This window comes from Pleurodeles waltl, chromosome 6 (genome assembly GCF_031143425.1).
Source record: "Pleurodeles waltl isolate 20211129_DDA chromosome 6, aPleWal1.hap1.20221129, whole genome shotgun sequence".
Taxonomy (NCBI): domain Eukaryota; kingdom Metazoa; phylum Chordata; class Amphibia; order Caudata; family Salamandridae; genus Pleurodeles; species Pleurodeles waltl.
The window spans coordinates 955,117,641-955,132,899 of NC_090445.1; the positions used below are offsets into that span (position 1 = coordinate 955,117,641).

Consider the following 15,259-nt stretch of genomic DNA (forward strand, 5'->3'; position numbering starts at 1 on the left):
AGGTCATTTTAGACATTGCTAATCTCATCAGGGATTCCAATAACTTTACAATAGGTATCACTAATGCATGGTGGATGGGTAAAAGAACAACCAATTAAAAAAAGAAATACAAATATTAATTCCAATAGCAATCAGACGTTTTTGAATATGCTAATCTAACAAGCACCAAATTATGGTAATATGAGGGTAACGATGGAGGGAAAAGAGCTACACTGAAAAAGGTGTCAGGCAAACGTGGTAAAATAATTTGAAAATAGGTGGTGAGAAACAAAGTGATCCCATTCATTACATTTCAGGAGTCTTTAACATTGAGCAGTGGGTAGGTTTTCAAAAAATGTCTCGACAGATGTTGTGGATTTGGTCTGTTAAGAATGTTCTATTTTGTACTAGAAACCTTTCTGGAGGTCAGTTCAGTTCAGGAAGTCAAATCAGTCCTGTTGGTCAAATCTAGGTGACTGCATCTGGAAAGAAAAAAAGTCAGACTCGAATATCAGCTCTGTGTGAAGGCAATGTGTACCTGCCATAGCTCAATTCTTCCAGGGAACATTCCATGGAAAGAGAGTATTGAGTGTTTTTACCAGCATAACGGAGGGCTTTAAAGGCTGTTTTAAAGTGATTGCATATTTTTAACTTGCGGATCACTTCTGATAACTGGTTTCACAAATGTTGCGAGCTGTCAGAGCTTCTTCTGTGATCCCACATAGACTACAGTACCATTATTATCACCCCTCATAATCTCCGTTATCTAACTTTAGTCAACAGGTACATGAGACCACCCACCCAGTTGATTTTGTACTATCAGTTTAATTTCAAAATATACAATGATGATATTAAACTGCATATCTGAATGATCAACCACAGAGTGATATCCAACATGCTAAAATATGTATGGATTGATGAAGGAGTGCTGTTGATGAGTGAAGTGTTCAGAAACAGATCCCGACCTCTAACTTGATAGACCTCCGTTTGACTGCACAGAGGAACTAGGAGCCATATCAGCTCTTGCCAAACAATAAAAAAAACGTGGGTTTACAGTTCAATTAAAATCTTTCTTTTGATTATTAAAACCACAGTGGTGACCGAAACATCCATTGGTATCTGAAATTGCCAAGAATGCTCCCACAGTTTGCTGCAGCTCCCTCACTAGGTGAAATGTAATAGATTCCTGGTGCTCTCAGACTGAATGTTCCTAATATTGTTTACACTGGAGCACAAAAGAAAGAAACTTCAAACACTGCAAAACTAAGCAGCTAGACTATTTTTCAAATGAAAGCAGTTTCTGGTATCACACTTGCCCTTGACAATCTGTTTGGGATTGTAGTGATGCAAAGAAAGACATTTTAAATCCTCTGCTTTGTCTTTAAAGGTCGGGCAGGAATTGGCCAAAATTATTCCCCATTATTCATAACCGATACCAAAAAGTGAAACTTAAAATTCAGTAATGCCAATCCACTCCTGCCAGCCACATTTAACTGAAAGACCTACGGTGGACGATCGATCTGTGTGGCGGGGTTGAGCTCTGATAAATGCTAGGCCCAAATATAAACAAGCAGCACCTATTGGGTTTGCCAATTACTTTTGAGGATATATTTATACTTTTTTACAACACTTTGCAGCATCGTCAAATATAAGTAAATACATTTAATAGAAGGAGTGATGACACAACTGCTGCTGGCGATTGCATCTTCCCACTGGCACCATGCATGCTTGATGATACAAGCATGCACCAGTGGAATGACTCTGGCGCCATTTGCTTTACATTTGTATTTACCCATCAAAAATGGCAGATGCCCCCTAGACCGGTAAATAAGAAAAATAAAGATTCTTTTAGAGCAAAGGGACACTTTATTTTTAGAAAATCACCACTGTGTGGGTCGTAATGGAGAAGCAAAGGGTTGGGATTGGCCAAGTGGACGATGAGGAGGGGAAAAGCGTTGCACAGTGGAGAGAGCAACACAGCATTTTGAAGGAGACAAAGAACGAGAAGGGCACCGAGCACTGGGGCAGAGGAAAGAAGAACATTGAATGCTGGGTTGGTGGGAGATGCACATGAGAGAGCAAATAGCACACAAAAGTGACCGCAACACGGGGATCAGAGGAGAAACACACAATGATAAGAACAAAATGGAATGCAAGAGAGTTCAGAGTGAAGTACTAGAGAGAGAAACATAGAGCGCAGTGGAGAACATTCGGGGAGGGAAGGAGAGATCTGGAAAGATCTTGCTGTCTCATGGATTGCTTAACCAAAAAGAATGAAAATGTTATCTAAAAGTGAGATGTGCTAAGATAGAAGCCAGCCATTCAGAGAGATTTGTAAAAAAGATGGTAAGGAAGCTGTGCTCCAGGGTAGGGTCTAATACAAGATTGACAAGCTGTAACAGGTTAAGCCGTTGAATAAGAACAAGCAAATAAGAGTGACAAAAATGAAAAACAATTGCAAACAATGAGTGGCTGTAATAAATACCCTGTAATTCTTGGTAAATTTACAATAGGTATTTTGCAACCCGACAGCTTGTGTTGTCTGATGGGCTCAACCTAAGCCTAACCTAACATGGGAACTTAAACAAAAGAAATCTAAAAACATTCCTCTTCAAAGCCTCCCCAGCAGCTTTCAGATCAGCAGCACATTAGGCTGCTGTATAATCATGGGCCCTCAGAGCCACACTCAATAAAGATATGATAAAATTTACTTAGAGCATTTGATTTCAGTTTCACGTCTACCACAGGGAGATAACTACAATGCACACCACCATCATTTTGTTGCTCAGTTTTCAACAAGGGATTGCTAGTAATGTGAAAGCTCCCATATGACAATAGGAATGGTCTACCAAAGCACATCCTTGTAATTAAAAATCTTGTTAATCTTGTTGTTTGTATTTTTAAGCAGTCTTTTTCTACGACTATATATATATTTATTTATCAAGGGCTTCACTATATGTTGGTTAGTCCAAAAGCATGCTATTGTACTTACTCTTTGAATTTGTCTGATTGTGCTGCATGCTTGGCTTATGCTTGATTTCTAATTTAATACATAAGCATTTTCCAATGACTGGTGAGCTAAAAAGGATTCTTACTTAAAATATAGATTTCTTTGCCATCTACTCAATGAGTTTTATGTTATTTTCTGAATCACACTACAAGATACATCAGTGGCATATGTGACCAGCACTCCACCTTTTCTCCAGATTCTTTTGTTTTTTATAATTTTATAACCTTGAATAAGCATTTCATTTGTCACACCGATCATATGAGTAGTTAGCGCTGTACACGCAAGACCAGGAATAAGGCATCTGTTTTTAATAATTAGGACGTGATATTGAGTTATGCCTCTTGAGCAGGCTGGCTTTCATATGCATATTTATTATTGTTGTAGCAAGTCAGGTCACTATTTCATGACTGGTGTATTCCTCACCCAGTTCTCTTTTTAGGGTTGAGCCAGTGATAGAATGTGCTAGCGCATGTGTCTTTCTTGCGAGACACTATTGTAAACAGAAAAGGGCTTGGAGCCATCCCGTTGCTTACCATTTGTTGGCTTGCAAGGCACTCTTCTTTACATCCTCGTAATTGGTCACTTCAGGACAAGCATCACTTCTGTTCCTTTTTGTGGAGCAGGGAACAAGCATTGATTGATTCAACTTAAACAGTGCCTGTCCGTGAGGTACTATTTTAATCCCTTTTACATCTAGTGCCCTGCAAACAGAAGGTGTATGACTGGATAAAACATGCCCAGCAGGACAAACAAATTAGCAAAGTTGTATTTTCTATATATATCTTTCTTTTATTTTGCTATTTCTTTTTTTCTCACTTTGCAGACTCAGATATATAAATTTTTTCATGGGCGCCTTTCTCAAAAGATGATAGTTATCTTGTTCTAAGTATTGCATAACAATATTGCAAAACAATATTCTTTCTTTCATATGTGTAATTTCCTAAATGATGCTTCAACACACACTTGTGCAGTACATCCCAGTCCACCCCACACCAATCCACCCCACTTCAATCCAATCTGCCCTACTCCAATCCAAATCACCCCAATCAAATCCACCCCACACCAGGTCACCTCAATCAGATTTGCCCCATTCCAATCCTATCTGTCCCACTCCAGTGCAATCTGCCCAACCCACTTTTCCTCACTCAAATCCACCCTAATCCTCTCCAGTACACCCCAATCTAATCCAAACCACTCCAAAACAATCCACACCACACCAATCCAGTCCACCCTACTGCAACCCACCACACTCACCAATCCACCCCACTTCAATCCAGCCAAATCCAATCCAACCCAATCAAATCTACCCCACTCCAGTCCACCTCACCTCAATCCAAACCAATCCACACCAATGCAATCCACCCTACTCCAGCCCAGTCCAGCCCACTCCAATCTAATTCATCCCACTCCATTTCAGTCAACCCCATACCAATCAAATCTACTCAAATCCAATCCACCACACCCCAATCCAATCCACTCCATTCCAATCGACCCCACTCCAATCCATTCAACACCACTCCAGTCCAATCAACCCTGTAACAGCCAGAGCTGCAGACTTTGGAACTGGGTAACTAGGTTTGAGTCTCAGTGTCAGCTCAACATCCTCTGATTCTGGGAAAATCATGTAATTTCCCTGTGTCAAAATGAGTGTGTCCTTTTGTAATGTAGCTGGTAAACTGCTCCAATACCTTTGGGTTGAATTTGCACTACAGTAAACTGCAAAAAAAAACACCCCACCACAATCCAATTCAACACATTCCATCCAAACCACCCCATTCAATCCATCCCACCCAATGCAATCCACCACACTCCATTCCAATCATCACACTCCAGTCTACCCCACTCCAATCCAATCCACTCAAGTCCACCCACTTCAATCCAATCCACCTCACTCTGGTCCAATCCACTTCAATCCAATCCACCCTCATCACTCCAATGCACCCCACACCAATTTTTTACTATACTCCAAACCACCCCACTCCATTCCAGTTCATCCCAATCCAATCCACCCCACCCTCAATCTAATCCACCCCAGTCCAATCCACCCAACCCAATCCAAGCCACCCCACTCTAGTTAAGGCCACCCCACTCCAATCCAGTTCGCCTCACCGAATCCATCCCACCCACACCATCCCACCCCATTTCAATCCATGCCAGTCCACCCCACTCTACTCCAATCCACCACACTCAACTCCAGTCCACCTCACTCCACTCAATCTACCCTACTTTACCCCACTCCACTCCAATCCACCCCACTCTTCCTCCCTCCAATCCACCTAACTCTACCCCAATCCACCCCACTCTACCCCAATCTAATCCACCCACTCTACCTAAATCTACTCCAACCAACTCTACCCTTTTCTACCCCACTCCACCCCACTACAATCTATGACACTCTCTGGCACTGAACCACTCAACTCTACTCTTCTCTACTCCACTCTGCAACACTCTACTCCCCCTACTGCAGTCTACTGTAAATTGGATGGGCTGCAATGATTAGGATAATGAACAATGCAAGAAACAGAATTGTAAAAATAAGAGTTGTGAATATAAAGACCCCCACCATTTTATAACAATGAGATGTGAAACAGGCCCTAATTCACTAACATCGAGAACCTAATCTCTAACCTAAAGAGAGCTAGGTGTGATAAACCTAATTTGCCAGCATCATGTCCATGAGAAAAGTCCCTCAACCCTCATTACTTTGGACTGAGGTCTCTAGATCATACTATGTGAGGACACAAATGCTAGGTTAGGATCAAGGCGACGTGTAGCTGGCATCTGTTAGAAATCACTCTGATATCATTGTCTATGTGATATGTAGTTATACATATCTTGTAGGACCCCTGACGCAGGTATGTTCCCAAACAATAGATAAGAAGGAATGCTTGGGATGGCAATTACATAAACAATTCCCTTCAAAGTACATTATGTTCCAGTCACATGTAAGTGGGAAAGGGACATGATGTGAATACCTACGTATATCACTTGTCTTTTACGCTTATAGTGACGCCTTAACAGAGTGACACAGATAACATGAAATTAAAACATCTTCCTTACTGTAAATATAGCAGCCATCTTGAAAGAAATAATTAAATAAATGTGCTAAACAGGGCCGGCTAATTAGATTAAAAGTCAATAGGGGACCGGGGCACAGGCCAGCAAGCCAGAAGGCTAAGCTAAACTCCTGAGTCCCATAAAAACTAAGTAGGATCCACTACACCTCTATGAGAGTCTACTGCCCCTACCCCACTCTATGACACTTCCCATCCCTAACTTTTAGCCCTGCTGAGCAACAGCCACACTGGAGTACAACATGGATAAAACACATTGCCAAAGCCAATAGCTTTTGCATAGGCGAGACCTATTGGTTTTGCCAATGCCTGTTATGTTTTGCAGTCCATCTATCAGCATTCACTTCTAGCTTTGAAGTAAACCCTTGTGTGACAGAGTGTATGTTGTTGGATGGAGCTCCCTCTCATCCAATCTCATCTGCTTTTTGATTGGTCTTAGGTCTTAGGGGTGCATTTTTGTCATTTAGGTCTGTTACTGCTTGCTGTTTGGGTATTGGTTTCCATCATGTTTAGAAAATTGGTGTTCAGCTAAGAGAGAATGTGTTTTGTAATTATAGTTGTTGGGCAGTGATGTCTTTGTGAAAAGATCTTTAGGGGTATGTATGTACTAACTACATTATTTCTTTTCATTTGTCATTCTAGTGTGTTTGATTTTTGTGAGGTTGCATACCTTAATACTAATATTTTACAACCGATTGACAGATTTAAGACTATTTTAAAATATATATCCAATTTTCTGCATTTTTATGTTTGTGGAAAATGTGAATTCAGTGCAATAATAACTGAGATCTTCTCGTCCTGGCCGGGATTCAGGAATATATTATTGTGAAAAAATAATTGAGAAGCGTTCATCAGATGTCCTAATCAGTGTGTTACCTTTGCTCTTTTCTCACTCTTATAGATCAACTGACAAAGACGATCCAGCGTTAAGCAGTATCTCCCGAAGTTTTAGAAAAAAGTACACGAGAAGAAAGTCAAAGGACAAGAAGCAAGACAAATGTGCATACGAAACAAATCTAAATTCAGTGGCGAACGAGGAAACGTTACATATTCCACCTGAGCAGCCCACCCCACCGGATCTACATGGCGTGATTACTGCTGGCACTGGTGGGACAAATGTCCAGTCCGGTAACAGTATTTTAAGATGTTTACAGGTTTCACGATCCTGGAAGTGCGACCAGTAGATTGAATGGCATTTCATTAACTCGATTACCTAGAAGTCTGTTGTCTGAGTTTTTAACTTAAGGTTATTTTTAGTGATAGCTCTTTACTGATTTTATTCCTGATACCTTTATTAGCGAGTGATCTGTCCTACAAAGAAGTGCATCTACCCAAGACCATGTATTAATTACACCAGCGATTAGGTTGAAATATAGACAACTTTTATTCACAATTGGTACAAATATAGATAGAGTTGTGGATTGACACTCAACAGACAAACAGGAGGGATGACTAGTTTCAACCAAATGGTTTATGAATAATCATAAATGTTTTAAAAAACGTGATTTCAGTATTCGTCGGGAGAATAATTAGATTGAATTGAATGGCTGCTCAGTGCTCACCAATACTATGCTGTCATTACATTTGTATAGCGCCTTATACCCCTGAATAGAGTATTTCAGCGGGTGGGTAGAAAGCGCTTATGTTGCTTGTGCGTGGTTAGAAGAGTAAGGGTTTTTAACGTGGCCTAAGTGGAAGTGTTTTTATGGTGTGACTGATGACGAAGCAGTGATCTTCTTGTGCCACTTGCAGCTGAGCTTAGACGTCAAAAGAAGCGGAGACACTTATTCATGCCATTCATTTGGTTGCTGTACAATACTTTATTTGAATCGGTGGTTGCCAGCGATCACACCTGGTACTTAGTTTAGCACACATTATATCTGTCTTACGGGCAGCAGACTCGATTGTGAGTGGTTAAAAAGTGAAAGAGCCTTAAACTACCTTGTGGTCTTATTTCAAGGAGCATAATAGCGTGCCAGACACGAAGCAATATTCATCAGGCATTCATAGGAAACTCCATATATTGTGACTGTAGTGATGTTGTGGCTGATGGCATCAAGAGTCCTGACGTCAGCCATGACGAAGTACCACTTTTGCCACAATATATGGAGGATTTTATGAATTAGCAGCATGGGCTAGTGGTGGAAGAGGGCAATGGCCTCCGAAAAAATTCGAGGCACCTTTACTTATTAATTTATGTATTCACAAATTCAGTTCTGTTGGTAAAATAGGAGCAGATAGTCTAGGTTCCGAGGGAAGGTGCACAGTGGCCAGAGGGATGCAATTTTTGTGCGATGGTGTTCCCATCTCTGGTTTAGCATGGAGCCAAGCAAAGAGTTAGAAACAGAACTTCTTACACATACTTATCATTGTGTTTGATTGTTAGAGCGTGGACCTTCAGTGTGGTCTATGTGGGATGGATTTTGGTGCCATGTGTGATGGCGTGATGACCACAAATGGTGCCCATATGGGTTTACAGCATTCTTACCGCATCGCTTAAGTGTGAAGTGGAATGAAAATGAGAGAGACACATTGATGAAGTATGCAAATGTACATGTACATTGTTAAAACACCCCGAGAAAGTCAAAACGTTATTTATAAAAGCATCTCCATCTAAGAAAATACATGGAGTGCCCTGCTACCTTTTCAGCCTCCAAGTCACCCTCCAAAGCCTTAGATTTTCATTTTAAAGGCAAGCACCAGCTGATGTCCTGCCTGTCTCCCAAGACCCTTTTAGCGCTTGGCTCTAGATATCTTTTTATGTTGTACCAGCAATATTCTACATGGAGCTCAGTGTCTAACCAGCCTTCCCATTGTACGAAATGTACTTTATGAGTGACTTGGTGTATTTTTATTGGACTAATCCATAATGTATACGTGCCAACAGACCCGATTCATGTGAGGGATTCCGGATTATTTGAGCCACAAATGTCTATGTTAGTTCTGTCCCACCTAAAATTGGCTTTGCTTGAACGTACGTCAATCTAGAAAATGAATACCCATGATTTCTTTTGAAAATCTCCCTCTTTCCAGTTTCAGAATGTTTCCACTGTATGATAGTATTAAAATAATACATATGCACATAGCGCATATCATAATCAGGCCTTGTACACACACATAGTTGCATCCTTGTTGCAATAGTGAAGATCTGTCCTGAGAATTTTCACTGTTTTGTGGAGTGAAATTTCACCATTTACTCCTCAGTTCTTTTGTATACCTTTTCCTCCTTGTACAGTGGTATTTGATAAAGAGTGAGACAAAGAGGTAACAAAAATCCCAGAGATAGAGATGAGCTTGTGAGGTAGAAGAGTTAGGAAGAGAATAAAGGTAGAGTGGGAAAGGTGAAGTAGCCCGAAAGAGAGATACCGTGCGGTAGAAAGAGAAGATTAAGTGTGGTAGATAAATTGTAAGATTTTAGAGTGACCTGGCTATGGAGAGAGAGCTGGATGTAAGAGAAGTGACTGTAGAAAGAAGAATAGGGGTAGGTTCACAGGGGGGTGAGTGTTGGACCTGGCTTTTTGACAGGGACATCCCCAAACTTTTTGCCTCCTTCCTCCTATTTCTTCTGACCTGTTGTTGTTGGCTTTTGACCTCTGGGCACTTTACCACTGCTAACCAGTGCTAAAGTGCATATGCTCTCTGTGTAAATTGTACTACTGATTGGTTTATCCATGATTGACTATTTAATTTACTTGTAAGTCCCTGGTAGAGTGCACTACATGTGCCTAGGCCAGGTAGATTAAATGCTACTAGTGGGCTTGCAGCACTGGTTGTGCCACCCACCTCAGTAGCCCCTTAACCTTGTCTCAGGCCTGCCATTGCAAGGCCTGTGTGTGCAGTTTCACTGCCACTTCGACTTGGCATTTAAAGGTACTTGCCAAGCCTAGAACTCCCCTTTTTCTATACATAAGTCACCCCTAATGTGTGCCCTAGGTAACCCCTAGAGCAGGGTGCTGTGTGGGTAAAAGGCAGGACATGTACTTGTGTGGTTATATGTCCTGGTAGTGTAAAACTCCTAAATTCGTTTTTACACTACTGTGAGGCCTGCTCCCTTCATAGGCTAACATTGGGGCTGCTCTCATACATAGTTGAAGTGGCAGCTGCTGATCTGAAAGGAGCAGGAAGGTCATATTTAGTATGTCCAGAATGGTAATATAAAATCCTGCTGACTGGTGAAGTCGGATCTAATATTGCTATTCTAGAAATGCCACTTTTAGAAAGTGAGCATTTCTTTGCACTAAAACCTTGTTGTGCCCTTCAATCCACGTCTGGCTAGGTTTAGTTGACAGCTCCTTGTGCATTCACTCAGACACACCCCAAACACAGGGTACTCAGCCTCACTTGCATACATCTGCATTTTGAATGGGTCTTCCTGGGCTGGGAGGGTGGAGGGCCTGCCCTCACACAAAGTACTGCCACACCCCCTACTGGGACTCTGGCAGACAGGATTGAACTGAAAGGGGGCTTGGTGCATTTCTTAGACACTCTTTGAAGTCACCCCCACTTCAAAGGCACAACTTAGTATAAAACAGGGCCTCCGCCCTACCTCATCAGACACTTGCTGGAGAAGAAACCTGAACCAGAAACTACATCCTGCCAAGAAGAACTGCCTGGCTGCTCAAAGGACTCACCTGTCTGCTTTTCTACAAAGGACTGCTGCCTTGCTGTTGGCCTGCTGCCTTGCTGAACTCTTGTCTGGCTGTAAAAGTGCTCTCCAAGGGCTTGGATAGAGCTTGCCTCCTGTTCTCTGAAGTCTCAGGACCAAAAAGACTTCTCTCTTCCTCTTGGACGCTCCGTGCGCCGAACTTTTCGACGCACTGCTTGTTCCACAGCAAGAAAAACGCCGCACACCGACGCTGATCGACGCGACGTCTTCAGGACGACCAAAACTTTGACGCACGGCCTCGCAAGGACAACGCCGCCCGACTTCCTGGGATAAATCGACCCGACGCCTGCCGTGAGATCAAAACTTTGACGCACGGCCTCGCAAGGACAACGCCGCCCGACTCCGCAGGAGAAATCGACGCGACGCCTGCCGTGAGATCGAAACTTTGACGCACGGCTTCGCAAGGACAACGCCGCCCGACTCCGCAGGAGAAATCGACACGACGCCTGCCGTGAGATCGAAACTTCGACGCGCAGCCCCGCAGAACGACGCGCAGCCGGAAAACAAGCAGGAAAATCCACGCACAGACCCGGGACATCTGGTACTCCCCGCCAACCACAGTAAGAGACTGTCCGCGCGCCGGAAAACGACGCACGACTCCCCGCGTGGAAAATAACGACACAAGTCCGTGTGTGCTGAGGAGAAATCGACGCACACACCAGTTTTCCACGTACCTCTTCTCCTGTGGCCCTCTGAGGAGATTTTCCACCAGAAACCAGGTACTTTGTGCTTGAAAGAGACTTTGTTTACTTTCTAAAGACTTAAGACACTTTATATCACTTTTCAGTGATATCTTTACAAATTCGTATTGCAACTTTGATCGTTTTGACCTGAAGATACCCAGATAAATATTATATATTTTTCTAAACACTGTGTGGTGTATTTTTGTGGTGTTATGCTATAGTGTTGTATGATTTATTGCACAAATGCTTTACACATTGCCTTCTAAGTTAAGCCTGACTGCTCGTGCCAAGCTACCGGAGGGTGAGCAGAGGCTGATTTTGGATTGTGTGTGACTTACCCTGACTAGAGTGAGGGTTCTTGCTTGGACAGAGGGCAACCTGACTGCCAACCAAAAACCCCATTTCTAACATTGGTGATCAGCGGTGAGGATAGGACTTGTGTTTGTACAGTGACATACAATAGCTAAGTATTTCACTACCTACTCACAGTTGAAGGTCAACTTGATTTTTCATCTTTTTTTGGCTTTTGGTTCTCTGATGTCCTCCTGGATATACTATTGATATTTTGGACTTTGGATTTTGGTTTTTGCTGATAAGATCTTATCAGAATGGGATTGTGTACCTACTCATTCTTTGTTCGTACTGACCACCTCACTAAGGCTGACCTAAGGAAGCTTTGCAGAAAATGGGGCCTTCCTGTAGCAAGGAGATCTACTAAGGCGGAGATGCTACATAACTACATAGTCTGGGGGGAGGAAAGATGGGCAGAGAGAGAGGCAGCAAGAAACCAAATGACTAAGTACCCCTCAGATGAGGAGGAGGACTACGCACATGAGGAGGAAGACTACTCAGATGAGGACAGTGACCCAGAAATAGATGAATGGCTCCGAGGTCAAAGGCGACAGGAGCAACAATTAGAGGAGTATCTTGCAAGAGTTGAGGCAAAAAGACTCTTAGCCCTGGAAGAAGGAAAGATTGCAGCTCAAGAGCTGAGCTGTAAAGAGCTGAAACTGGAGGCCGGAAGGGCTGAGTCCAGTTCAGATGGTGGCAGCAAAAATCTTGCATCTAGTACTGCTGAAGAAGGGCACAAGCCCAGAGATGTGGTGCCCAACTTGAAGAAGGGAGTTGACACACCCCAGGCGGTTCAAGGGTATGAGGTAGTTCTCGTTATGCACAGGGTCCCTGAGAAGGATTGGGGAACTGGCACAGGGAGTCATATTCCTACTGGGGGGAGGGACACTTTACTGACTCTAGCAGAGAGTGACAGAGAAAAGGGTTCCCCCCTGGTGGACGTCCTGGATATAGAGTGTAGAGACATCCCAGAAGAGTATGGGTTGAGTGTCAGGGACAGACAGATACTGTCTCACCAGTCTCAGGAGGGTGAGGTAGAGTGCTTTTCCAAGGTTGAGTTACTGGGTGGTTGGATGAAGGGTACTGTGGTTAATACATGTGAAGGGCAGAGTGATGTAATTGCTGGAGAGCATATGTCTGGTCCTTATTTTCCAGAGCTACGCCAACACCAGGTGGAGTGTGAGTTCTCTGACCCCAGGGAACTTACAATGGAGGCAGACTTCTGGGTGAGTACCAGAGAGTCTGAAGAGGCATTTGGGGGTGCTCCTGAAGGGAGTGGTCTAGGTGGTTCCCAACCGAGTGTGGTGGGAAAGGATTGTAGTGTCCCAGGTAGGTCCCAGGTCCTAGAGGGTTCCATGAGGGAACACCAGGAGGGAAGCCTAGCCTGTACCGTAGGGCCACCTTTTGAGGGAAGCCCCGCAGTGTCAGAAGAACTTGGGGGGGTGACTGTAGCCAGCATCCCAACAGTTCTGGTGTCTGGCAGTACCCCTCCTAGTGAGGGGGTGCAGAAGTCCGGACATAGGGTTGAGAGGGGGTTGCAGACCCCAGTGGAGGACCTTGAGAGTCAGGGGACAGCTCTGAGAGCAGAGCCCCCTAGGAATGACCCAGGTGAAACGGTTTCTGGTTTGGGGTAAACCCAGACTCTGCCGGATGGGCAGAGGTCGGGAGACCTGCGCCAACCAGACTCTTGTGTGGCCCTTGGGGACGGTGTGTCCCTTGTGGGGGGTGAGAGTGCCCCCCAGGAAGTCCTGGCATGCCAAGCAAAGATTCAACCTCAGGGTGGTGACTCTGGGTTGGATACCCAGGTTCAGAGGTTAAACTCTGACCTGGTGGGAGGTAGATGTGCCTCCCAAGAAGTCCTGCTGTGCCAGGCAATTGTCCAACCTCAGGGTGTTGACTCTGGGTTGGATGACCAGGTTCAGAGGTTAAACTCTGACCTGGTGGGGGGTAGGCGTGCCCCCCAGAAAGTCCTGGCGTGCCAGGCAATTGCCCAACCTCAGGGTGGTGACCCTGGGTTGGGGAACCAGGCTCAGAGGTTAAACTCTGACCTGGTGGGAGGTAGGTGTGCCTCCCTGGAAGTCCTGGCCTGCCAGGCAATGGTTCAACCTCAGGGTGGTGACTCTGGGTTGGCTAACCAGGTTCAGGGGATAAACTCTGACCTGTTGGGGGGTAGGTGTGCCCCCCAGAAAGTCCTGGTGTACCAGGCAGTTGTCCAACCTCAGGGTGCTGACTCTGGGTTGGATAACTGGGTTCAGAGGTTAAACTCTGACCTGGTGGGGGGTAGGTGTGCCCCCCAGAAAGTCCTGGCGTGCCAGGCAATTGTTCAACCTCAGGGTGGTGACCCTGGGTTGGAGAACCAGGTTCAGAGGTTAACCTCTGACCTGGTGGGAGGTAGGCGTGCCTCCCAGAAAGTCCTGGTGTGCCAGGCAGTTGCCCAACCTCAGAGTGGTGACTCTGGGTTGGATACCCAGGTTCAGAGGTTAAACTCTGACCTGGTGGGAGGTAGGTGTGCCTCCCAAGAAGTCCTGCTGTGCCAGGCAATTGTCCAACCTCAGGGTGTTGACTCTGGGTTGGATGACCAGGTTCAGAGGTTAAACTCTGACCTGGTGGGGGGTAGGTGTGCCCCCCAGAAAGTCCTGGCGTGCCAGGCAATTGCCCAACCTCAGGGTGGTGACCCTGGGTTGGGGAACCAGGCTCAGAGGTTAAACTCTGACCTGGTGGGAGGTAGGTGTGCCTCCCAGAAAGTCCTGGTGCGCCAGACAATTGTTCAACTTCAGGGTGGTGACTCTGAGTTGAATGGCCAAGTTCAGAGGTTAAACTCTGACCTGGTGGAGGGTCAGTGTGCCCTCCAGGAAGTCCTGGAGTGCCAGGCAATTGTTCAACTTCAGGGTGGTGACTCTGAGTTGAATGGTCAAGTGCAGAGGTTAAACTCTGACCTGGTGGGGGGTAGGTGTGCCTCCCAGAAAGTCCTGGTTTGCCAGGCAGTGATCCAGTCTGAGGGTTCAGACTCTGGGCTGGAAGACCAGGTTCAGGGTGTCCCCCCGGACCTGGAGGGAGGGGCTACTGATAACAGTGCCCCTACCATGTTGTCTTCTGAGGAGGCCACTCCTAGTTGGAGGGTGCTGGACCCCAGAAGGGAGGGCAGGGGGAGGGAAGCCTCACCCCGGGCCCTAGTCCAACCTGAAGGTACAGACCCCAGGTTGGAGGGCCAGTTGCAGGTTAACAGCCCTGCACTGGTGGAGGAATGTTACAGGGCGACTTCTGTAAGCACCCTGACCATGTTGGACTCTGGGGGTACCGCTCCAGGAGGGAGGGTACAGAGCCCCAGAGGGGAGGACCAGGTTCAGGCTGCCATCCCTGACCTGGTTGAAGGGAGAGTGGTTAAAGGGTGCCCAGCACCTGGGGCTACCGCCGCCCGCTCTCCACAGCCACAGTGGTTGGAGAGCTTTGAGAGGCCTGGGGCCTGGCTCTCATCCCTGGCAACTGTCAGTAATCA

At 45.2% G+C, this 15,259-nt stretch overlaps 1 protein-coding gene across 1 annotated transcript in view; it reads left to right on the forward strand.

The window, feature by feature from the left end:
* Nucleotides 1-15,259, forward strand: part of KNDC1 (kinase non-catalytic C-lobe domain containing 1) — a 523,355-nt gene that overhangs the window by 360,273 nt on the left and 147,823 nt on the right. The window contains exon 16 of the mRNA XM_069239773.1: nt 6,965-7,191. Within this exon, the coding sequence (XP_069095874.1) occupies nt 6,965-7,191 (227 nt within the window). The remainder of the gene's footprint in view (nt 1-6,964; nt 7,192-15,259) is intronic.